This window comes from Saccostrea cucullata, unplaced genomic scaffold, assembly GCF_032062105.1.
Source record: "Saccostrea cucullata isolate Sc308-1 unplaced genomic scaffold, CSIRO_AGI_Scuc_v1 ctg305, whole genome shotgun sequence".
NCBI lineage: Eukaryota > Metazoa > Mollusca > Bivalvia > Ostreida > Ostreidae > Saccostrea > Saccostrea cuccullata.
Window position 1 is genome coordinate 1,013,613 of NW_026938238.1, and position 26,854 is coordinate 1,040,466.

General features: G+C 34.5%; 3 protein-coding genes across 3 annotated transcripts in view; all 3 read left to right on the top strand.

Moving 5' to 3' along the window:
• Positions 1-8,854, top strand: part of LOC134249747 (uncharacterized) — a 43,291-nt gene extending 34,437 nt beyond the window's left edge. Inside the window, exons 5-11 of the mRNA XM_062732097.1 lie at positions 2,987-3,112; positions 3,193-3,318; positions 3,415-3,681; positions 5,377-5,506; positions 6,397-7,561; positions 7,915-8,247; positions 8,792-8,854. Of these exons, the coding sequence (XP_062588081.1) occupies positions 2,987-3,112; positions 3,193-3,318; positions 3,415-3,681; positions 5,377-5,506; positions 6,397-7,561; positions 7,915-8,247; positions 8,792-8,854 (2,210 nt within the window). The remainder of the gene's footprint in view (positions 1-2,986; positions 3,113-3,192; positions 3,319-3,414; positions 3,682-5,376; positions 5,507-6,396; positions 7,562-7,914; positions 8,248-8,791) is intronic.
• An 83-nt stretch (positions 8,855-8,937) lies between these two features.
• Positions 8,938-17,570, top strand: LOC134249707 (uncharacterized). Its single transcript, XM_062732054.1, has 12 exons — positions 8,938-9,112; positions 9,207-10,528; positions 10,610-11,285; positions 11,415-11,531; positions 11,826-12,133; positions 12,284-12,391; positions 12,575-12,728; positions 13,029-13,212; positions 13,305-14,875; positions 15,037-16,266; positions 16,448-16,963; positions 17,140-17,570. The coding sequence occupies exons 1-12, from the start codon at positions 8,968-8,970 to the stop codon at positions 17,412-17,414; spliced, it is 6,606 nt and encodes a 2,201-aa protein (XP_062588038.1). The 5' UTR covers positions 8,938-8,967; the 3' UTR covers positions 17,415-17,570.
• A 1,263-nt stretch (positions 17,571-18,833) lies between these two features.
• Positions 18,834-20,529, top strand: LOC134249732 (uncharacterized). Its single transcript, XM_062732079.1, has 3 exons — positions 18,834-18,904; positions 19,008-19,121; positions 19,424-20,529. Exons 1-3 carry the CDS (start codon positions 18,850-18,852, stop codon positions 20,398-20,400), a joined length of 1,146 nt encoding a protein of 381 aa, XP_062588063.1. The 5' UTR covers positions 18,834-18,849; the 3' UTR covers positions 20,401-20,529.
• Positions 20,530-26,854: the final 6,325 nt, after the last annotated feature.

Sequence of the window (26,854 nt, forward strand, 5' to 3'; positions counted from 1 at the left end):
GACTTGATGCATTTTTCCAAGCATTTACACGCTTAATGCATTATGTACATTATTTTCTACTAGTCCCAGGCTCATATTTGCATACAAATGATCAACAATGATAAAAATTAAAGTTTTCCCCACTCCATTGTAAAGGTCCGTTTGTTTAGAGTTTCCCCGTGCTGTACTGCTAGTGAATAGACAATTGCACGTGATTATTCCTCCGTACAAAAAGCAACCAACTCTGAGGTGTGCTCATGTATTGACAATCTCTAACTCACGTGTTTGTTACAGTAGTAAAAACGTAGTAGACCATCATGCTTTTCGGTTCATTCACGAGATTGGATCATTGTTTGCTGTGAGCATGCGAGACCACGTCATCATTAATATTTCAATAAGAGGCGGTTTATTATCCGACTTGGAGAGAAAATAATTTTTACAAAATAATATTTCATAACTTTTAAAAAGTGATGGAGTGGAACTGTCTTATTTGCAGAAAGTAAATAACTTATATAACTTGATGAGACACCACATATATTTATTTCTTTTAAAATAAAACACTAAACGGCATATATATCTTTAACAAAGTATTTTTACTAACCACCAGATATAACTAGATATAACTTAAATTTTGGGATATGATATCTTAAGTTGTCAACTATCATTTGGCAAAGAAAAATTTCATAAATTTTAGTTTTAAAATTTAGTCATTTTGTTATAGCTTTATATAGAGCTCTTCTTCTAGAGGAGATCAAAATAGTCCACGAAGCCCCTTTAACAGGTCGGAGAGAATACTCGAAATCGGGTATTATCAGTGAAATCGCGTATAATACTCGAAATTAGGGTATCGTTGAATCCGCGAAATCGGGTATAGGAGGTGTAAACACCTAATAAAACTTAAACAATGGGAGTTAACTTTCATCTAGATACACATGTTTTCTAAAGGTATCACTAGCCATGTAAGAATTTGGGCGTCAAGATTAATGCGCTCGGGACAACAAATACCCGTGGAGCTCAGTACATTTCATGATCTGCACACAAAAAGGCGTTCGATTTGCTTTATATTTTTCCTTATGTTGAAAGTATATGCATCTTGCTAATGTTCATTCCCAACACAACAGAATTGTTAAGTATCAGAATTCGGGAATTTATCATAATTCCACATCAACACGACAAACATGAACAATTTGTAAATAAATCAAATTATACGGAAACACATTTCACACACCAGATATGATGCCATGTATAAACAAGGGATTGTCTATCGTATCTAATTATGAGTCATTAATTACTTTCACATTCATCTTGTGCAAAAAATCAAATTTTTTAATGAATGTATAAATAATGTAATGATAAAAATGGAGGGGGGGGGGGGGCTAAAGGCTTCTTGACCACCTCTGACAAAACAACCTCGACTGTGTTCTACATGTGTCCAAGAGACCTCTCTTTGAATGTCACGGTCGGTTAAACTCGGTCATATAATTTTAATCGTAGGGAAGATTTATTCATCAAATAAAAATCATATACATTGTAGGTAAACAAAAAGCAACCTGTTATTTTCTAAAACAATATAAGACTACAAGTAACTAGAATTCATGTTTATTTTTTAAACACATTTTTTCATTATAGATGAGTATTAGGAAAAGTTATTGCCATGAGTAATACGTATCATAGATAAAATAACTAAAAGAAAACTGTGACATATTGTCTAGAACCAATCAGATAGTGCGTTGTATTAGCATATTATAATGAGGTATAAGATAGCGATATAAAAAAAATATAGAAAGTAAAGAGGTAAAATTTACCCTGTCTATCAAAAAGTATAATAAAGAAAGGAAGTGGCTGCGATTTTTATGAAATTTTAATGTCTGATGAGGAATTATATTCCCAGAAAGTAAGACAAGTCTTTCCAAGGCAATTGAACACTCCATTATTTCAGTTTGTTCATTAACATGTTCATAAACGTAAAAACTATAAGAAATGTGAAAAATTGACTATGTAATTCATATTCAATATGACTGTACCTCGATCTATATTGAGAAATTCAATGTATTTTAACTTCATGAAAAGATGTACACATTTGACTTTTATTTATAACCCCCCCCCCCCCCAAGAAAAAAAAAACAAGAAAATCCTGTTCATATGACTTCTCGCTCTCAATTTTCACACAAATGCATAAAATAAAGGTAAAATAGTATATTATGTATCGATTAAAATGCAACCAAAAAATTTACGGTGTCATTGAATAAAAAATCCATGCTAAATTGACATAAAAAAAAAAGATACTCACCTTCAATTAGCTATTTTCAAACTGTTTTCCCGTGGGTATTTATTTCATCTTATTTTATTTTCTTCTTTATAATAACGTTGGTATTCTATATTGGCAGAGATATACAATTATGACTCGCTTATACTGTACTCTCTAACTGTTAGGAGTAATTTATATTTCACGAGAAAGGGACGCCATACATTTTTCAGTAAAAATACATAACACGGCGTTAGTCGTTTAATTTCTTTAAAATTTCACGTTTTGTGAATAGTGCACAAATTAGAAAAATAAGTATATGGAATACTTTAATGGGAAATAAAGACAAACGAAGTGTAGTTATTTGTTTTTAGAAATTATATTGAAAAATAATAACGCCATTGTGTCCTCTTTGTTACCCCAGCAATGTTTGTCGTGTGATTTTAAACTTATTTGACAACCTTATGAATTAGGTTTAATAAAAATAAATCCACAAGATACTGATGTACAAGAAACAGTTACTGGCATAATGCGCCGTTGCTTTATTCTTTAGTTTTTATAGAAAGTTGCACGGAATACCCGATTTCGCGGATTCAACGATACCCTAATATCGAGTATTTTACGCGATTTCACGGATAATACCCGATTTCGAGTATTCTCTCCGACCTGTTTAATGTTATTTTTGAATACAGATTTTTGAATACAGATTTGTATCGAGTATAATTTAAGATTAAAAAAGATGTTTGTTTTTTTTTTTTTTAGATCAATCCAAAATACAAAACTGTGTGGAAATTGACTTGGACTGCTATCTCTCTCCACATGGTCATTGCAAAAGATGCCACCCGGCGTTACCTGTGGTACTGTACAATGGGAGCAGAGAGTGTGCCTGTCAGTAATTAACCTAAATAATTCCAATTTTATGCTTTTGGAGAGAATACACTACTAAAATTATTTCATTTTCATTTTAGGGTTATGTTCTCAGGAAAACAGACAGTGCTGGCCCGGGTCATGTGGCTCTGATAATGTCGCTCACCATTGTCAGTGCGACGAAGGATTTTCTACCGTAAAAAATGCAGATCAAGCAAAATGCATAAGTGCGAAATATTGAAATATTCTTTTTTTCATTTGAACATCGAATTTTCTGTGAGCAAATTTAATCCGAGTGTGTTTATTTTCTATTTATGTTTCAGTGACCCGCAAACCAACTATTGTAACCTGTTTCGTTGGTATACATGGAAGAAACGGAGAACACAGCATTCTGAAAAAAATAAATTCGTCTTCAGCTTGCCAAGACCAACGAGACAATTTCATAAAATTTCAGGCTACAAAGACAGATTTTACCTTACAATATACATTTACCATCAAACCAACCCACCCAAAGCCAACGTTCATAACAGAGTATAAATTTGGAATAGGAGGTGGAAGTCTTTCTCTGTACTGGAAACGAACCGTAAAAGGTGAATGATATGAATGGTTTCCTTTTTAGATTAAATCATTCAAATTAAGGAAATGATCATTGCAGGATTAGATAGTATGTAATACATGATTAAATAGAATATTGAGAAATTGCATATGATTATTTTAATGGCCGTTTATTTAACTTGTATTAAATAATCAAGGACATTTAAAACATATTAATAACGAACAGTGATCGGTCTCAGAAAGCAAGTAATCAAATCAATGAGCAGGGCAAAATCGCGGACCTCTTGCAACAAGATAGGTTAAATCAGTAGCCCAAGACAAGAAAGATTTCCCCATTGACCGGGTACACCCGCCCGTGAGCCTTACGTATTGATCAGGTATACGAGAACTCGGCAGCCAAACCCAGTACAAAAACATCAATGGTATAATAAATGTTTTAAGCCTGCCCAACAATATACAACTCACCAAAAGGCTGTACAAAATGTATTTACATACAAAGTCTTTAAAACGATCATAACATTTGTTAAAAGCTTACTGAATCCGTAAATTCTTGTAACAATAACTTATTTGTCAGTGGTGTTTTAATTGAAAAAAAGATCGTTTTCAGAGCAATCTCTTCCATATCTAATCATATGGAAGATAAATACCATAATCAAAATATACAGTTGATATTAAAATACGAGGGGTGATCAAAAAGTTCGCAAACTATCTCTATATCTACAAAACCACAATTCAGATTAGAAAAAAAAATTGGTACAATTGGTACATATGTAGCCATACATAAGTTCTATAAATAGCATATGCTGAATAAAGCTTTACTCCTTGTTCGTGACGTCACAGTGTGAAAATGACGTCACTATGCAGGTCACTTGTGACGAAAAATGGTTTTCTCAGTCGTACTCGTTCAACAAACGACTGTAGAATTTATGGTATATCTTGGAAATTCCTTTGAAGTAGCGTTTAATAATTTGCACATAGTTTTATAAGACAAATGGCTTCTTATAAATTCCATCAATGATTGGATTGATTGTTTTAGTGAAGGAAGGCAGATGATTAAAAATGATGCTTGTTATTTTGCCCAGTGAAAGCAACTTTGAAAAGAGATGTGTTTTTAATTAAGCAATATAGCTATGAAAGACCTCCAATTTACTCTTTGAAAAATAGCTGAATATCCTAACAATAATATAATTATTGAATACCTAAGATATCGTTTACTTCAAATTTTAAACATATTAGATATGATAAAAAGGAGGCACCCATTCTCTATCCGCCTCGAATAAACGTCTCTCCCGAGGCAGAAGATTTGGGTTTAGATGGTCGCCATGCTTATTTTTGGAAAGGATATTCTTATCCACCCATTCTGTTGCAGAGAATTGGTCATTTCTGACAAATTAACTGTTTTTGTTATAAAAATTAACTTGCATGGAAAGAAATATAAAACTCAGAAAAATCTTAAAGCTTTTGTGACAGAACGCTACGGAGGGAGTCACGTAACCGGCTACATCACGTGATTCGCGCATGCGCAGAACGATGGCAGATGTGCATTAAAATCGGAGAGGATTAATTTAAAATATAATCAATACTGAAACCAAATATTTTGTCTTTTTTGGAAGATAATTAATTAGTTCGCGAACTTTTTGATCACCCCTCGTATTACTTCGTAAATATGGAAGTTTACCATACAGTTTAATTTTTACATAGAATCAAATAATAAGGAATTTATATTTTAGAATCAAGACAAATGCTATTTGGTGAAAGACTCGCTGACCACGTCGTGGGAATTAACCGTCTTGAAGATACTGTCAACGTTAAGAACAACGATACAACATTACCAAATATTACCCTTGAAAATGGAGATGGGTGAGTTACTGTTTATTCCTGAATCGTTTAACATTACCATTTCTGTAGAATGATAAATTCTACTTATAGAAGAAAGAACATAATATGTGAGAGTAATGTGTCTGCTTTGTTTATCTTTTAATCGTTTGTCTATAAAAAAAAATTCAAAACGCCACACTTACACTTATTTTGGTTTCAGACCTCACAAAAAAACTGCATAAAGGGCCCTTATATGGTCGCTATATATATGAATTTCAGCTAAATGCTAATATTTCAAATTGCTACTCCTTAAACAAAATTTGTCATAATTTCATATGGATAACGAACAGTATTCAAGATCAAAAGTCCATAAAACAATACAAAATAGGAGCAGAACAAACACGGACCTCTTAAACATCAGAGATGGAATCAGGTGCCATGGAGGAGTGAGCATCCCGTGGCGACCGGTGATACCCGCCGTGTGCTCCTTGTCATGATCGGGAAATAACAGAAAATCCGTCTCCAATTCAGTGTATAAATAATGGACTCACACTTATGAAAAACGTCAGTCAGCATTTGACTCCATTATAAATTGTATTTGCTGACAAGGTCGATTGTAATGACTATAGAATTTACAAAATGATGACTTAAAACACGACAGCTTACATTCTTGTTTCATCAACTTGTTTGTCATTAATTTTCTTCATCATAGAAATACGACTTCTTTTAACAGTAAACAACACTTAAATACATAGCTGTGTATAGTACTTTTATTTGCAAAGAAAGAAATGATGTTGATGTTGCTGATGCAGATGATGACGATGATGATGATTTTGATTTTAAACATGGATCAATATTTTTTTCACATTTATAATCCCATTTTGAATTAGATTTTATAGTATGGAACATAATTGTCAACTTTTTTTCATTAGGCTTTGCTATACGTTTTTGGCTGTTGGAAAAGGATATCTTCAAACCACAGTTTTACATGATCCGAACAAGCCACTACCTAGAGAGTACTACAATGAAACGGTGACAACAAGAGAATTATGTTTTTGGTTCGACAATTTACAACCTCTTCATTGTAAGGTCACTAGAGAATGTAACAATTTAGACGTTATTCAAATTCCAAACTCAATAACAAAGTCGCCATTTGTTACAGTTGGAATAAAAGGTTGGAAAGATATGGATAATTTCAAAGGCAAACATATAAACGCATCAGGAATATCAGAATACGAAATAACTGTCTATGGAATACATGGTGATGGTGCTTTGTTGAAAGCTGATATTTCAGCTGATAAAAGTAATACAAGAACATCAAACACACCAACGCCTATGCATATTGAGTTATCTACTTGTGGACTTTACGAGATCCACCTTGAAATTAAAGATAACTCTGGAGAAGGAAATGTTCAAATAGCAAGAAGATTTGTGCTATTTGACAATTGCTCTGATGTTCATAAAGATCCTCAAAAGAATCTTTTTATTGCGACGGCAGATCTTAGTTCTAGCAGAACCTGGCAAACACAGAAAACTGAACTTTGCTTTGACTGGACCGGCCGATTTTATAACACTTTACACAAAAAGACTAATCTTCTCAAACCGATTGAACGAAAATCTTTAATTGCAGAGGAATACGAAGACAACGAATATCCCTTGCCCAGAAATGGCACCGTCAATTTAGACGGCATTATAGAGTTTAATTTCACAATAACTGTAAATGGAAATAAAAGAATTATAAACCAGATGCATGAAAATGTAATGATGCCGAAACACTGTACCAACTTGACTCTCCTGGACGGGGATTCTGTTTCTGTTGATGTTTTTGCTACTGACATAATGGGTAACTCTAATAACGACTCGGTTACGGTTCATATAGACACCTCTGTTCCAGAAATTACCGACATGGGCTTAAACAATGGCGATTTTAAAGGACTTTTTGTTCACAATGCTATTGAGCTATCAAAAATGAAGATGATTTTAACTATTCAAGACCTCCATAGTGGACTGAGGTCCATTCAGTGGTATTTTGGAACAACGTTAGGTGAAATGGATATTGGGAACGGATCTTTAGCAGTAAATCGTCTACCTAATGGCGTACGTAATATTATTAGTTATTATAGTGTGAGGGCAGTAATTGTATTTACTTGAACAGTTTTAACTTACACGTATAAAAGTTTCAAGCCAAGCAGTTGCTAACCAAGAAATTTTCTTGAACATGTACATTGTACTTTAAATTGTTTCTAAAAGTTGATAAAAATCAATCTTTTATGATATTATATGGATCATCGTTGGGGGCCGTATGGGAGAGGATTTGTGATAGGGTTTAGGGTGAGGGTGTGTTTATGTGTGTAAGGGTGTGTGTGCTGCTTATATGCTTTCTCATTTTTAAATTTGTTTGAATACATTAATAGTCATCTATTGAAATATTCATTTGGGCATCATTTCAGAATGACTGTAACAACTATACAAAGTGTTATTGTCCATCACTTGGCCCCTGTGAAATATCAACATACAGCATAGATATGTCAAAACTGATGCACAACAATAAGAACATTGGACAGCACAATAGAGATTACTTTTTTACTTTTGTCGTCACAAACAACGCCTTTTTGCGAACTATTGATCATGTGGATATCCTCGTTGATGAATCGGCCCCTGTAAAAGGAGTGGTTATGGAAGGTGCCCCGGAAGAAAAGGATAAAGATTTTACCAACGAAAACAATACCCTTTTAAACTGGAATGGATTTATCGACCATGAGAGTGGGATACGATTGTACCAGGTAGTCTTGTTCTCAAGATGCCTCGGATCGTATGAAATTTTAGATGTTGAACTAAATGAAAGCATGGTTGCTGTAAATACAACAAAAACGTCTATTCGATTTTATTTCCCAAAGAAAGGAAGGTATGTAGCATCCGTGATTGCATTCAATAACGCAGGTGAACGTTCCGATGTTGCATGTTCTGATGGTATAATGTATGACTTGTCCCCAGTTCAAATTTTTAATTTGACTGGTCAAAGGTTTACAACAAGGAAGGGTATAGCATGTGATGAAAACGACAATCCTTTTATATTTTGGATAATCTGTCAAAGATATCATTGAAGAATTCTTCGCGGTGCACTCAAATTTGTAGAAATTTTACATTTCCTGGGTTTATAAAAAATTTACCGCAAGTTTCCAATGAGATGCAGATGAGATATACTCTGAAGGAATGTGTGAAAAGGTCCTCCCTTCAACAATCGAGAAATTTATGTTCCTTCCGATAAGATCCAAGTTTCATGGGAATTTCGTGATTTTGAATCTCAACTAGATGACTTTTTTGTAGGATTTGGTCAATCAGATTCGGAATATCTTAGTCCTTCTCTTCTCTCATACACAAAAACATTAGGTAGACCAAGATATATTAAATATCATTCCGGGTTACGAAGTGCAGAAAAATTTTGGATGTATATCAAAAGCATAAACAAGGCTGGAGTTGCGGAAACTGTTAGAGTAGGACCAATGATTATTGATTCTACACCAGTTGTTTTTGTTAAAGAACTAGACTTGGTTATTGAAAATGGAAATATTTATATTGGATGGCAAAATGATACATTCATTGATCAGGAAGAGATAGATCCAGTGAAATCTATTCTGTTTCGAATAGGTAATATATTTCAAATAAAATTAATTTCTGTTCGGTAATTACGTATTTTCAGTTTCTGCCTTTAATATCATTTGAAATATTTTTTCTCTCTTAGGTAAGGGATCTAAATTCGTCACCCCTTTTCTGCAGCATTATAGTAAAAATGATTGTCCACGATCTAACATGGCTGACTGCATTATATACCCTATTCAACGTCTTCATCTCTCAAAAACTGAGAACTCGGCCGAGTATTTGGTAGAAGTAATAGTTACTAACAAAGCAGGTCACATTGCGAGTGCAAAGTCAAAGACATTTCGGATTCCCTCTCAAATTCCTCCCGGACCGGGTATTGTTATTGATACTGATTCTTCAGAGTTTTCCGATCTGGATTATCTACTGTATCCATCTAAACTGTGTGTAAAATGGAAGGGATTTGAACACCATGAAAATATCACGTTTGAAGTTGGAATCGGAACGAGAAAGGGTAAAGATGATGTTATTCGTTATACACAATCGTCTTCAAAAGAAAACCATTGTTTCGACACAAATGTCCTCGAACCTTTTGTGAAGTATTATTCTCTCGTAAAAGCCAGTTCCTACGGAGGAGACACCACTGTTTCTTCTGATGGAGTAACATTTATTGATGAGAAAAATTTAACATCAAGCATTCAAGTATATGATGGTAAAGGATGTCCTAAAGACACTTCCAAAAATATCATTTTAATTAAGGTAGACTCTATGAAAGGATTTGAAGTGACATTCAATGAAACATTGAAAATTGGTAAAATATATTCATTTGTTTTCAACATATCAACTATTTCAATTAACTCCTCAGACGCGATGGTATTGAAAACAATCACAGAACTCCACCGCAAAATTGTTATTATCATGGCAAAATCAAAGTCTCTTAAATTTTCCACAAAATCGGAGACTGCATTTGAAATCAGTTTTTACCAATGTAATTTGGACAAAGACTTCACGGATCAAACAGATGGTGTCATGCTACATTGGGCAATGAGACGGGATGATATAATTCAACCTACGAGTTATATTGTAAAGCTTCAGAGAAAAAATCGAGGGTCTGAGAGTAATCTTATTTCGATGAGAGAACAGTATAGTAAGGTTACTTCTGCTTCGTTTGAAAACGTTAAATTAACCGAGGAAACCACTTACTTTGTAGAAGTCTCCCCGTGCTTTGGTCATGTCTGCCTAAATTTCACTCCCTCGGATGGGTTTGTGGTTTGCAAAGAAAATTTACAAATAGAATTTAAAGAAGCCACACTAAATTTTTCTGGTAAACACAAAATTCTAACTGCAAGCTGGGAAAAACCAATCATAAAGGAACAAAAAATACAACTTGAAAGATGGACACTTTCTTTGGACGCGATGGCAAGAGACCTCCTCTTAAATTGGACCTTCGTTTTAAATGGGGAAGAGGTAAACTATTCTTACTTTTATTCTAGTCGTTGGATATTCCCTTTATTTTGTACAATTTACTTAAAATAATTTCCCTTCCAGGTAAATCAAGAACTCGATAATTTTATACCCATAGAGAGAATTTATTTCTGTCTTCAAATTTGGACAGAAGATGAAAACTGGTTTCTTCAGTGTACTTCTGTGACTGTGATGAACAATCCTGTTGTAAATAATCTTAATGTTTTAGACGTGGATCTTAATACAATTAATAGAAGCTTGGCTGATTTAATTTCTCGGGTATCGTTCAGTAAGAATTTAGGGAAGCTACGGCACACAATCCAAGATCTTGAAATTGATTATTGTACACCTGATGCCAAGATGTCGGTTCTCGTGCTGGGGCATGACGAAGAAGATTTGGACGCATTCCTTATGACGTCACCAAACACGCCGGAGTCTGTAGTTGAGTGTAGCAAACGGTTAGACTGTCTGTCAGCAGCGGATGTCAACAAAGGAATAGCAAAGTTCACAAACATACCACTAACTCATGGAACAATTTTGTTTTCTTGTATTCGGGGCAAGAATGACTCGTATGGCTGTAGCGATGGTTTTTTTGTGGATTCCACGCCACCTCGAGGTGGCCAAGTAACCATAGAAGATCATCATGGATTTGTCACCTCCCTTTCAGATTTAACACTGATTATTGAACCATTTATTGAGGATGCCAAACCTACAGGGGAGGACACTCTTTCTCCTATAAGCTATTACGAATATGGAATTGGTAAAAAACAGCTAAAATTAGATTTGGAAGAGAAACGTCGCAATTTCAAAACTTTTTTTTTAAAATGGCAATAAAATCCCCCCCCCCCCCTCAAAAGTAAATTTATTTAAAATCATATCATTCTTTTAGGTACAGTGGCAAGAGTTGATGATGTACTGGTCTGGCAGAAGACGGCAACACATGGACCAATGCGAATCCGTGAACTTAGTCTTTATCAAGGAGAGTCCTATTACCTCAGTGTTTCTGGTATTTAATTTATATAATTTGAAAAAATTATAATTTTATACAATACATGGTATTCAATATTTCTTTCCTTTGGGAGAAGGGGGGTGTCAAACTAATTTGAACATGTTAGAAACTGATTTCACGAATAATTTATATCTAGTCTTAATGTTGATGGAAAGCGATAATCAATCTTATTTATTACTGTATTTTTAAAGTTCTTTTTTTTTCAAAATTAGAGAAAATGCGTAGGGATAATTTTTATCATACGTAATTTTTTGATGCTCGGTTGTTTTATTTGGCCCTTTATTTTCTTAGCTACAAACAGGGCAGGACTAAAAAGCGCGTACGTCGTAACCCAGTTCACAGTGGACATTTCTCCTCCCGATGCTGGTAAACTTTATGTAGGTGATGTCATGCAGGACTACTACATATCGAATCATCCTATAATGGTCCACTGGCGAGGATTTGCAGATGATGAAAGTAACATTATGGAATTCGAGTGTGGTCTCGTATCCCACAATGGGGAAATCATCGTACCACTCACTCATGCAGATGGCGATTCAATGATTTTTGATAATGTTAAAAACCTGGTAGATGGTCACTCATACAGAGCAGTCTTAAAGGTTTGATACTTGCAGTTCTTTTAACAAGAGTTATATTGAGTATCGCTTATACTTGTTTAGCCGATCAATTCCTGATTAAAAATAGTACATGCAATCCTATATGTTCCGATTTCTGAATGATCTTTTTACATGTAGTCATCATATTTTTAGATAACTAATCATGCTCTCCTGTCTTCGATTGTGTATTCTCATAATTTTACCGTGGATGTCTCTCCAATTCATCCAGGAACAGTTTTTGACGGCTTTGAAATAAATACGGTAATGTTCAACTATTCAACTCAAAATTTTAATTCTTGTAAAACGCCAAGATAAACAACTCGTATATAGGGTGGATAAGTATTTACAGAATAAAGATAAATAGACTCTTGAAACGTTAAGTGTTGTCAACTATAGATATATTTGAAGATAACATTCATTGTTCGTTTATTTCCATTAACAAAGGACGAAGATTACCAGACAAGTATGGATGTCGTTTGTGCCAGTTGGAACGGATTCAGTGATCCTCACTCAGACATCGTAGCTTACCAGACGGGTCTTGGTACAAACCCAACTTTTCCTAATGTAGAGCCACTTAGAGATGTCAGTCTCCGTCAAGGTAACCAAACGAGTACATGTATTAATCTTTTTCTTTCTTTGTACATGTAAAGAGATATGCTTGGGTTCCTTCAATCTAGGTTCGGACCTAGTCTTTGATAAAGCCATAAATCAATTAAACAATGAACTACAGAATCGGTTTACTGTAATTATAGAATCAATATATCTTGAAGGCTACATAATCGTTGTAAAAAGATTTTCAATGTTATATGTAACTGCGTTTATCTGATTTAAAAAAACGGACGTACTCAAACTTGTACATTGAATAATGTTTTGTGATAATATCCTTTTTATCCTTAAGATTACTGTTGGAAAATTAGTTTGACACCTGGACAGAAGTACTTCACGTTCATTAAGGCCTGTAATAGAGCTATGCTTTGTTCCACATCGGTTTCAGATGGTATAGTTGCGGACAATTCTCCACCTGTTGCTGGGATAGTCTACATAAAAGGTGTTTCAGGACGCATGGCATATTTGCATGATAGGTATGTTTTATGTTTTCAAGCATCAGTCTTAATTCTGATTTATGAATATAGACATTTTGTTCTCAATTTATTTATTTTTATGAATGTTACAGAACGTCAATAACGGCATCTTGGGTAGGATTCCAAGATCCACACTCATCTGTTGAACACTTCGAATGGTGTATAGGAACGACGAAAGAAATTTGTGACATATTACCTTTGAGAAATTCTTTCCTATCCAATGATGTATATCTTCCATCTCTGTGGCTTCCTTTAAGAACTGATTTATTTGTATCCGTAATGGCGTACAATAATGTGAATCTCACTACCAACATTAGTTCTCATGCATTTAGAGTAGACGACACACCGCCCAAAGTCATATCACAGCCAAAAATCCACACCTTCAAAAGTCCATTAACTGAAGCAACACAAATTCAATATGATAATTCTATTCTCAGATTATCCTGGCTCTTTGGTGATGAGGAAAGTCGCATTTCTCACTATTCTATTTCTCTAAAAAGTCATCATAACAAAAGGGTACCTTATGAGGGAGTCATTCACGACAACGTGAACACAATTATTATCCCCTTTAATGCCACCAATCGCCTGTTAAATGGAGACAGATACTCTGCGGTTGTGGCGGCTTGTAACCAGGCAGGCCTGTGTACAGTCAGTGAAAGCGAACCAATTCTCATCGATTCAAGCCCGCCCCATTTGGGCGGTTTTACATCGGAACACTTCTGGCAGGTTTCTACCGACCAGACTAATCAGACTAGTGCCACTATTTCTTGGTTTGGTTTTCTAGATGTTGAGTCAGACATAGCTTTCTTCAAACTTTCTGTTGGAAAAACATACAATGGAGGCGAATTTACTAATGGATTCCTACAAATATTAGGAAATCAGACATCAGCCACAATTACTCTTTATGGTTTCAAACCTAATGCTCATAATGAAATAATTTTGTCCATTTATGCAATAAATTATGCAGGATTGAAAAGTAAAACTGCAAAGGCCACAGTGATTACTTCGATGTCTGACAAATCTGGATTGAAAGGGCGATTTCTAACTCAGAGGTATTCCTGTAAAACGTCCTTTTGTAACAATGATTGTACCTGCGGGGTAGTTGGTTTGCAGTGTGTGTTTAATGGCAAAAATACTTGCAGGAAAGTAAATCACACAAACACCGAGGTTTTTATAGGTTCCTCAAATTTTTCGGACAATTTCATTCAATCATCTACTTCCTGCATTGCTGGTTCCTGGAGATCAAACTCAAGCAATATCATAAGATACGAGTGGACAGTGGGACTGGCTAACGAATCTCCAGGGCAAGGAATATTTGACCTTCAAAAGGAAAATCCATGGAGAGATAATGATTTGGAAACCACCATTCTATTTTGCTTACCCGCACACAAGACTTTAATAAACAAACAAAAGTATATTCTTAATGTTAGAGCTTGGATCTCACAGGATGAGTATGGTATCTTCGAAAGCAAAAGCATAACAATTAAAGATACCCCATCTAGAGTCAGAAAAGGAAAATTTATTTCTGAATCCAGAAATGAGGCATGTGGAGTAGACCTCGAGTTTGCCGAAAGCCAGTGGAAAATATGTGCCTGCTGGAAAAATGTGTTTAGTGATGCTGATCGATTAGTGTACAGTTTCAGCGTCGGAACCTCTCCAAAACGTATTTCTGTTTTGATTATCTTGTAATAAAACGTATTCAAAATTGCCTAATATAATAAACTTAATTTGGTTCGATTTCCATAATTCATATATAAATCTTTAGATTATTCATTGAATATATTGTACGCAAAAATTTATCAGTCATATTTAATTTTGTTCTAGTGGACGATGTAATCGAGCCAACCAACCTTGACAATCACACAGAATATTGTCCTTCCCTATCGCTAGTTCCCGGTTTGCGATACTTTTTTACAGTAAAAGCTGTTAATAATATTGGACTTTATACCACTTTATCGTCCGATGGATTTCTTGTTGATGACAGTTTACCAACCTCTGGCGTGGTATTCAACTCACTCTCACAGGAAAACAAACCATTCTTCTCAAGTAAAACTCCTACTGGGGCATCTTGGATTGGTTTTACCGACACGGAGTCCTTCGTAAGAAACTTTTCATTCGGGACCCAAATCTTTGAAAATGGTTCGTTCCATCTCTTAGCGTTAACGTCCGCAAATTTCTCTGCAACAGCTACATCACCCATTTTAAAAGATAGCTCGACATACAGGTATTCTGTACAAGCCAGTGATGCAGCAGGACATGAGAGTATTTTAGCGTTTTCCCCTTCATTTACTGTAGACAACACTGAACCGAGTAGTTTTCAATGTAAAGATGAAAGCTTGATTCGACAAAAACTTTTGCGTTCAGAGAAAACATCTTTTAATATTTCAGTTCAACAAGGACTCTTTTATAAGTTTTATATTTATGATACAGAGGCTTCCTGGGACACTGAAATTGTCCTGAGATTTGAAGATGAAATTATGCGCCTTCCTGTGAAAATGAATGTTAATGGATCTGCCAATATCCATCACGCCATACTGGCAACAACGTCTGGAATAAAAACCATTTCGGTCGTACAACAACAGATACCTATTCATAAACTAAACATTAGCATCTATCAATGTCATCCTGATGCATTTACTTCAAAACGTGTGATAGAATTCACACAGCTTTCACCAGACATGTTGCAAGCATGTGTCAAAGCTATGGATCCTGAAAGTGGAATACAAAGATTTGAGCTTGGCATTGGAACAACTGAAAATGGAACCCAGATAAAACCTCTAGCTGATATTGGGAGAAAACATCATTTTTCGATGCACTTCTCTCTTCCCCATGGTTCTCCAATATTTTTGCATGTTGTTGCTGAAAACGCCGCCAAATTACAAAACTTTTTTACATCGAACAAAAGTATTGCCGACCACACACCACCCTATATAGTGATTCTTTCGGAAAAACTGGAATATCAAGAGGTTGACAACAGCACTCTGATTAAAATGATCCTACAATTCCGATCGGAAGACATCGAAAGTGGAGTCAAATTCTGTAAAGCTTGCATCAGTAAGAATAATAAAAAATGCATTTTCTTGTTTCTTATTTATAAAATTCATGCTGTTTTATGCTGATTACTTTTCTCAACCTTCACAAAATTGTATCATAATGTAGCTACAGTGCATTTTATCAATTTAACAAACAGATCTTTGATACTTTTCAGTACATTTTCAAATTATAATTATTGTAGAGAGCATACAAGGAGCCGTTATTTATCCCTGCGAGACTACGGCAAGTCCCTTTGTGTCAAACTACATTAATGCCACACACGGAACGAAACTCGTACCTGAGGTGGTCTGTGTCAACGCATTAGAACTACAAACAACACTGCAAGGAGGAATCAATATCGTTTCCATTAAGAAACCGTCACTTGAGAACGCAAGGGTCGAATTCGTGGTCCCTGATCCATATTTTCGAATAGAGGGTGATCCAGTCCAAAGTGATACAACCGGAATACAATTCCGGTGGTTCGGCTTTGAAGATGACTCTGAAATAATCTCCTATGATGTCAAGCTTCAGAAGGGTTCAAGTATCATTCAAAACTGGGTCAATGTTGGCAGACATGACTATGCTTCTTTCAGTAACCTTGTACTCCGAGATGCAGAAATTTACACAGTCTTTATCCGGGCAAGGAACAGTGGTGGATGGATAAGTCCTGCTCTAAATGCTTCTGTTAGAATCGATGTGCAGCGACCTGTCCTAACAGGTAGAGTTTTCAAACTTCTTTTTGTGAAGCAATTAAACTATATTACAGGAAATATTGTTTCCAAAATTGTATCAAGAATGGTAAAATTCAGCGAATAGATGTTCATGCATTTAGTTTTTATAATTAAAACAGCGTAACATAATTTTATAATTATAACTTTTGAGCTATATGTGCAGGTTTTCCCGCCATATTACATTCACTGAATAAAGACGGATTGTACAGACTTGACTGGAGCCGTGTGTTCGTTTATAACGAACGTCATCCTACTAGATATGACGTCAGCGTTGGGACTTCTGCTGGAGCTAGTGATATTCTGCGCCAAGATGGCTTAGTGGACACCACCTACGATCTAGACGACATGGAGCACATAAGTGTGGTATACGTCGTTGTGAGAGCCTCGTTTCCAACTCTAACATCTAAAGTATACGCTGGAAGAATTGTTTTACAATAATTTGTGTGATTATATTTCAGACGTGAAATATACAATTGATATATAATCAGATTTGAGGACTTCTTCTTTATTTCTCTGACTTTTACTGAAATGCTAGTACAAATTGATTTTTTGTTTGTTTTACCCATTTTGCATTTTAAATACTTGTATTCTGCAGAATAAAGTATGCTATTAATATTTTGATGTTACAATTCACAAGCACTTGACGTTTTAAACCTTTCTTTTTTTTGATAAAAATTTCCCAAACTAAAATAGTACGTTGATACATGTATTTTCATAAATGAAAAAATAGTTTAAAACGCCAAGTACCGATGATAAGAGTTTATCAGAAAAATTAACGATTTGGAATCATGAATAACAATGCCCATTCTTCGATAACGTTACAATCAATGAGGTTACCCGCGTGGTGTAGTGGTAAGAGCGGTTGCCCGGAGTCCGAAGTGAAGACTTGATCCTAATAACGTCCCGGTCCAGAATCCCACTACGGGAAGTGGAAAGCGGTCATAGGGATAAGAACTAGTATAAACCGACGTCCTATGTTGGAGTAGGTGCTGGCATGAAAAATACCCCTTACTACTCAATGAGCGAAGTGCCAAGTAAAAGTCTCCAATTGCAATTAATGGGGGCGTCTCAAAAGGAGTGAAAACTTTTCGAAGGAATGTAAAACAAACAAACAAGCAGTTGTCTGAATTGTTGTGAATTTCTGTAACAGGTGTAAAACATCAGTGTCGCGAAAGCATTTTTTAAACTTGAAAGTTCTAACATTTAGCATGTTTAAACTTACATAATTCAGTAAATTTCAAGATCGTATAACATGGGTTCTATGGTGTGTGTCTTTTTTAGAGAAATATTGCTTGCTTATATAAAAATTGTTTGGGAAAGAATATTTGTAAAAAAGTAATTATATCATTATCAGATTGCTTTATAAGTCGTTAATTCTTTTAATTCAGCTATGACGGGTTTTTGGGGTGGGGGATGGTGGTTGAAAAAAAAATCCTGACGTCCTTCTAAATGATACAGGTTTTTTTTTTTTATAATCAAGGATCTTTTAAAATAAATTTATTCAACCGGATCCAACAAGCATCGTATGGTGAAAACTGAATTCCTTGAATGAAAGAATATGAAAGAACATGATAGAGAAGGAATACACGTGTTTTTTTCAGTTTTGAATTCAATAAGTTTTCTCGATGATAATATGTTCTCTATATAAAAACTAATAAAACCAAAAAACTACTGAACCAGCTTCGGCTTGAAAAATAGGTGTACCTGTATATAAAGAAATGTGATGGCATAACAGTTAAATTGTTCAGATATTATCATAAATAATTTAGCACATTTATAGTACAAACATGTATAATCCTTTATATCTCCGATTCTGGTAGTGAGAGATAAGACATTTCTCCAATAAAAGTCACAGGTTTGCCAAGAAGAAAATATGGAAATAATAAATTCGGTAAAAACGGTGATATCAACTTTACTGATAGTCCAAGGTAATTCACGCACTATCTTTGAACTTTATTATATAAGCATGGCACCGGTATCTTGCAATCGGCTTCTTGCAATTCTGTTCTCATTTGATTGATATCATTACAGCATATTTGGTGTATGGGAAGACGTACTCAGAGTGCTTACAGGACGTAGAAAACGGAGTGTGTCAGAGATACACCCACATCACAATCTGTACCAATGACGGCGTCGTCCATAACGGTCAGTTTGAAGGATCATCTGTTTAGAAACTTGTCTAAGTTGATTGATTGAATACAATCATAACAGTCTAGAATTAGCTTAATCTTCAACCATTATATAAGAAATATATTTTCTCAGATAATGGGTGATCATAAAGTTAAATCAGATTTTGAAAACAATATTAAGCCTTATTTGGTTTTAAAAGAAGTAATAAAACTCGCTGTTTGCAAAGTGGCTTTTTGTGCACTTCAAAATGTACCTTTTCTTTCCACACTACCATTGCTATGATTATATAAATAACAAAATGACATTTTCTTTCACAGGTGTATGTGATTATCAAAGGGCCATTTGTGATGCCTTCTATAACCGTCACATTTCTCTCACGGTAATAGGGACTGGAGCGAACGGTGTCTGTAACTTCACCCATCATGTCACTTCCACGTCCCCTCGCCCTCTCTCTAGTGTAGAGACAAACCTTTACCGAGCCATTGCTGATGGTATTGACAAACGTCTCCTCAGGACACAGTCGGCAGGTACAGAGGTATCAGAAGCCATTAAAATCTTCTCCAAACAGGATCACGTCCATTACGTCTATGTCAGAAATTCGGAATGCTGGGCCCAAGACCTTGACCTTACCTGTATGTCACCTTGGAACAGCAATGGCCACAACCGTAAAGCAGGAACCTTGCTCTCTCCTCGGCATGCTATTTGGGCAAGGCACTATAACATGCCAATCAATACAACGTTACGTTTTGTTGATAGGAACAATAAGGTTGTGGAACGAAAGATTATCAAAATCCATGCTCTTCCTGTCCCAGCTCATACGAACTATCATAGCGGATACGACATGATGATAGGGCTCCTTGATCAAGACGTACCTTCCTCCATTGCATTTGCAAAAGTCCTTCCCAGAAATTTCACGGAGATATATGGTTCCCATGTGAATCACGCCCTTCCAGTTCTGAGTACTGATTACGAAGAGAAAGCTCTCGTAGATGATCTCCGAATGATGCACGACAAAATGGTCAGTCTTACTGCTCCAAGTTTGTCATATCGCCATGCTTTCTATGAGAGTAAAATTGTAGGTGATAGTGGGAATCCCAGCTTCTTTATAATCGACAACCAGTTAGTGTTCTTGTTTGTCTTCACGTATGGCGGGGCTGGTGCAGGCACTTCCGTACAGTATCACTTTGACGACGTCAATCACGTGATGAAGAATCTTGGTGGCGGATATTCTTTAACCGAGATCGATTTGTCCAAATATGCTAGTGACTCGCAAATCACAAATATATTTGGATGAAAATTGCTATGATAAGTTCTTAAGAGCTAAGAAAACAAGCATTATATATATAGTCTTATTACTCTTATTAAATTGAAGAAAATTTTGTTCATGACGAAAATGAGTACACGCAAGATATCATGATGATTTCCACAGAATAAAAGCGTGAATTATGTTTGTCTTCTTTCAAGGCGCCATAAATTCTTATATACTTTGTTTTTTGTGTATATAAGTAACGAAAACATGAATTCATCTGTCTTAGATTCCCTGTCTTCTAGTGTATAAACTCTCCTTATTCTTTTCTTCGTTCTGTTTAAGACTGTGCCTTAGATGTGATTTCAGGTCTCTCCATCCCTGCCTTTGTCAATGTGTAACTTAATCAAATTGAATTTTATCATTTTCTTTAGAGATGAGGTTACTGGTTTTTCATAGTTCTTTCTTGTGTGTTTGATTTATGACCTTTCAAGAATAATTTACAAAATGTCCAGCAGCAAAGGGCACTTATGGCCAATGAAAAAATGAGACATGAAAAACAAATTTATTCTAAGAGACTTACAATACAAAACAAATCGATCTTAAACTGTTTAATGCATGTTTGAAAACTGTCCAAAAGCTTGCTGCATACAACTTCTGCATATCTATACTACATGTTATCAAAATATAGCTCTTAATTTTACAAAAAATCAACTTTCTGCTTGTATAATCAATCAAAATGACATTACATGTACACTTCAACATGAACAAAAAGCATGTTTTCAAAGTATTTTCCATTTGCAAAAACATTTTCATTGGTTTATAAATATACAAGAAACTGATATTAAAAGTGACTTGTACATTAACAAGTGAAAAAAGTATATATACTGCCGACCAGCGACTGCTTAAAGGTGATTAAAACTGCTATTCATCAATAAAAATAGATTATGTACAGCAATTAAAAAAATTCACTTATCAAGAAATTTCCTTAAAAAGAAGTATCATTTCATAATCACAAGATATATACTAATCAGAGTTACCCTCTTCCGTCTGAGCATTTATCATTTCACAGTTTGGTTTTTTTAAACATCATTTAAGGTTCACTACCCTCTGATAAGATAGATAAATATAATTGGGATAAATAACATGTTCCTCAAAAAAACTTATGCAAGAGCCATGTCTGTGAAATTACATGCATCACTATATCACTATGACTAGAAGGCACATGGCTGATATTGTAAAATTTAACACAAAAAAATTATTCATGAGGTGCTCAAACAAAATTTTAATATGTATGAATGGACAGAAGGATGTGGAACCTTAATAACTATACATATCTATATATAATGTAGACAATTTAGCAATATATACAAAGGTTTCTACAGAATTAAGGCCTGTACAAAGTGAAAAGCAAAATTATTAGTGCTTTGAATGCGCACCATCTATTGATAAAAAATATCTCTATTTATAGAGAGAAAATAATTTCCTCTTTTAATGCAAAATAAAAATATACATGAAATGTAAAATTAACCAGAAATCTCTGTCGAGACTGTAGCTCTACTGGTTTGTACTTGTCAAAAACCATTGCATTACTTTATGTAGTCTACTTGTGTGCCAACTTATTTTGAAATCAAACTAAAACTGTAGAAGGAGTAGCGTTTTAAAAAAAATTCACAGAAAATTCTATTTTTAGTAACCATGGTAACACCGTTCATCGAAATCAAAAACCGATGCACTATTCTATGTATCTTAGTGTAGTCTACTTGTGTGCCAAGTTATATTGAAATCAGACCAAAACTGTAGAAGGAGTAGCGTTTTAAAGGAATTTCACAGAAAATTCTATTTTTAGTAACCATAGCAACACCGTTCACCGAAATCAAAAACCGATGCATTATTCTATGTATCTTAGTGTAGTTTACTTGTGTGCCAAGTTATATTGAAATCAGACCAAAACTGTAGAAGGAGTAGTGTTTTAAAGGAATTTCACAGAGAATTCTATTTTTAGTAACCATGGCAACACCGTTCACCAAAATCAAAAACCGATGCACTATTCTATGTATCTTAGTGTAGTCTACTTGTGTGCCAAGTTATATTGAAATCAGACCAAAATTGTAGAAGGAGTAGCGTTTTTAAGGAATTTCACAGAAAATTCTATTTTTAGTAACCATGGCAACACCGTTCATCAAAATTAAAAACCGATGCACTATTCTATGTATCTTAGTGTAGTCTACTTAAGTGCCAAGTAATATTAAAATCAGACTAAAATTGTAGGAGGAGTAGCGTTTTGAAAAATTGTTTACAGACAGACAGACAGACAGCTAGACAGACGGACGGACGCCGGACGCATTACTATCGCATAAGCTCTTCTGGTCTCTGACCAGTAGAGCTAATGAAAAAACAAGTATTTTGCCAGATGAAAATAATAAATTAATAATATATACTGATATGGCACAAAAAATGAAATTCTAAAACTATACAAGGCAAGATCCTAATACCAAGAAAAATCAATACAAATATACAGGGCAAGATTCCACTACATAGAATAAATGAATATACAGTTCATCTGTAAATCTGTTTGTGCCTGGTTACTTTCCTAAGTACTCTTTTATAATACTCTTTAAATCTGTTGGTGGCCTGGTTACATTCCTAAGTACTCTTTTATAATACTCTTTAAATCTGTTTGTGGCCTGGTTACTTTCCTAAGTACTCTTTTATAATACTCTCTAAATCTGTTTTTGGCCTGGTTTATTTTCTAAGTACTCTTTTATAATACTCTTTAAATCTGTTTGTGGCCTGGTGACTTTCCTAAGTACTCTTTTATAATACTCTCTAAATCTGTTTGTGGCCTGGTTACTTTCCTAAGTACTCTTTTATAATACTCTCTAAATCTGTTTGTGGCCTGGTTACTTTCCCAAGTACTCTTTTATAATACTCTCTAAATCTGTTTTTGGCCTGGTTTATTTTCTAAGTACTCTTTTATAATACTCTTTAAATCTGTTTGTGGCCTGGTTACTTTCCTAAGTACTCTTTTATTATACTCTTTCAATCTGTTTTTGGCCTGGTTTATATTCTAAGTACTCTTTTATAATACTCTTTAAATCTGTTTGTGGCCTGGTTACTTTCCTAAGTACTCTTTTATAATACTCTCTAAATCTGTTGGTGGCCTGGTGACTTTCCTAAGTACTCTTTTATAATACTCTCTATATCTGTTTGTGGCCTGGTGACTTCTCTAAGTACTCTTTTAAAATACTCTCTAAATCTGTTTTTGGCCTGGTTTATTTTCTAAGTACTCTTTTATAAATACTCATTAAATCTGTTTGTGGCCTGGTTACTTTCCTAAGTACTCTTTTATAATACTCTCTAAATCTGTTTGTGGCCTGGTTACTTTCCTAAGTACTCTTTTATAATACTCTCTAAATCTGTTTTTGGCCTGGTTTATTTTCTAAGTACTCTTTTATAATACTCTTTAATTCTGTTTGTGGCCTGGTTACTTTCCTAAGTACTCTTTTATAATACTCTTTCAATCTGTTTTTGGCCTGGTTTATATTCTAAGAACTCTTTTATAATACTCTTTAAATCTGTTGGTGGCCTGGTGACTTTCCTAAGTACTCTTTTATAATACTCTCTAAATCTGTTTTTGGCCTGGTGACTTTCCTAAGTACTCTTTTATAATACTCTCTAAATCTGTTTTTGGCCTGGTGACTTTCCTAAGTACTCTTTTATAATACTCTTTAAATCTGTTGGTGGCCTGGTGACTTTCCTAAGTACTCTTTTATAATACTCTCTAAATCTGTTTGTGGCCTGGTTACTTTCCTAAGTACTCTTTTATAATACTCTCTAAATCTGTTGGTGGCCTGGTTACATTCCTAAGTACTCTTTTATAATACTCTTTAAATCTGTTTGTGGCCTGGTTACTTTCCTAAGTACTCTTTTATAATACTCTCTAAATCTGTTTGTGGCCTGGTTACTTTCCTAAGTACTCTTTTATAATACTCTTTAAATCTGTTGGTGGCTTGGTGACTTTCCTAAGTACTCTTTTATAATACTCTCTATATCTGTTTGTGGCCTGGTGACTTTTCTAAGTACTCTTTTAAAATACTCTCTAAATCTGTTTTTGGCCTGGTTTATTTTCTACGTACTCTTTTATAATACTCTTTAAATCTGTTTGTGGCCTGGTGACTTTCCTAAGTACTCTTTCATAATACTCTCTAAATCTGTTTTTGACCTGGTTTATTTTCTAAGTACTCTTTTATAAATACTCATTAAATCTGTTTGTGGCCTGGTGACTTTCCTAAGTACTCTTTTATAATACTCTCTAAATCTGTTTGTGGCCTGGTTACTTTCCTAAGTACTCTTTTATAATACTCTCTAAATCTGTTTTTGGCCTGGTTTATTTTCTAAGTACTCTTTTATAATACTCTTTAAATCTGTTTGTGGCCTGGTTACTTTCCTAAGTACTCTTTTATAATACTCTTTCAATCTGTTTTTGGCCTGGTTTATATTCTAAGAACTCTTTTATAATACTCTTTAAATCTGTTGGTGGCCTGGTTACTTTCCTAAGTACTCTTTTATAATACTCTCTAAATCTGTTTGTGGCCTGGTGACTTTCCTAAGTACTCTTTTATAATACTCTCTAAATCTGTTTTTGGCCTGGTGACTTTCCTAAGTACTCTTTTATAATACTCTTTAAATCTGTTGGTGGCCTGGTGACTTTCCTAAGTACTCTTTTATAATACTCTCTAAATCTGTTTGTGGCCTGGTTACTTTCCTAAGTACTCTTTTATAATACTCTCTAAATCTGTTGGTGGCCTGGTTACATTCCTAAGTACTCTTTTATAATACTCTTTAAATCTGTTTGTGGCCTGGTTACTTTCCTAAGTACTCTTTTATAATACTCTCTAAATCTGTTTTTGGCCTGGTTTATTTTCTAAGTACTCTTTTATAATACTCTTTAAATCTGTTTGTGGCCTGGTGACTTTCCTAAGTACTCTTTTATAATACTCTCTAAATCTGTTTGTGGCCTGGTTACTTTCCTAAGTACTCTTTTATAATACTCTCTAAATCTGTTTGTGGCCTGGTTACTTTCCCAAGTACTCTTTTATAATAATCTCTAAATCTGTTTTTGGCCTGGTTTATTTTCTAAGTACTCTTTTATAATACTCTTTAAATCTGTTTGTGGCCTGGTTACTTTCCTAAGTACTCTTTTATAATACTCTTTCAATCTGTTTTTGGCCTGGTTTATATTCTAAGTACTCTTTTATAATACTCTTTCAATCTGTTTGTGGCCTGGTGACTTTCCTAAGTACTCTTTTATAATACTCTCTAAATCTGTTTGTGGCCTGGTGACTTTCCTAAGTACTCTTTTATAATACTCTTTAAATCTGTTGGTGGCCTGGTGACTTTCCTAAGTACTCTTTTATAATACTCTCTAAATCTGTTTGTGGCCTGGTGACTTTCCTAAGTACTCTTTTATAATACTCTTTAAATCTATTGGTGGCTTGGTGACTTTCCTAAGTACTCTTTTATAATACTCTCTATATCTGTTTGTGGCCTGGTGACTTTTCTAAGTACTCTTTTAAAATACTCTCTAAATCTGTTTTTGGCCTGGTTTATTTTCTAAGTACTCTTTTATAAATACTCATTAAATCTGTTTGTGGCCTGGTTACTTTCCTAAGTACTCTTTTATAATACTCTCTAAATCTGTTTGTGGCCTGGTTACTTTCCTAAGTACTCTTTTATAATACTCTTTAAATCTGTTTTTGGCCTGGTTAATTTACTAAGTACTCTTTTATAATACTCTTTAAATCTGTTTGTGGCCTGGTGACTTTCCTAAGTACTCTTTTATAATACTCTTTAAATCTGTTTTTGGCCTGGTTTATATTCTAAGAACTCTTTTATAATACTCTTTAAATCTGTTGGTGGCCTGGTTACTTTCCTAAGTACTCTTTTATAATACTCTCTAAATCTGTTTGTGGCCTGGTTACTTTCCTAAGTACTCTTTTATAATACTCTCTAAATCTGTTTTTGGCCTGGTGACTTTCCTAAGTACTCTTTTATAATACTCTTTAAATCTGTTGGTGGCCTGGTGACTTTCCTAAGTACTCTTTTATAATACTCTCTAAATCTGTTTGTGGCCTGGTTACTTTCCTAAGTACTCTTTTATAATACTCTTTAAATCTGTTGGTGGCCTGGTGACTTTCCTAAGTACTCTTTTATAATACTCTCTATATCTGTTTGTGGCCTGGTGACTTTTCTAAGTACTCTTTTAAAATACTCTCTAAATCTGTTTTTGGCCTGGTTTATTTTCTACGTACTCTTTTATAATACTCTTTAAATCTGTTTGTGGCCTGGTGACTTTCCTAAGTACTCTTTTAAAATACTCTCTAAACCTGTTTGTGGCCTAGTGACTTTCGTAAGTACTCTTTTATAATACTCTCTAAATCTGTTTGTGGCCTGGTTACTTTCCTAAGTACTCTTTTATAATACTCTCTAAATCTGTTTG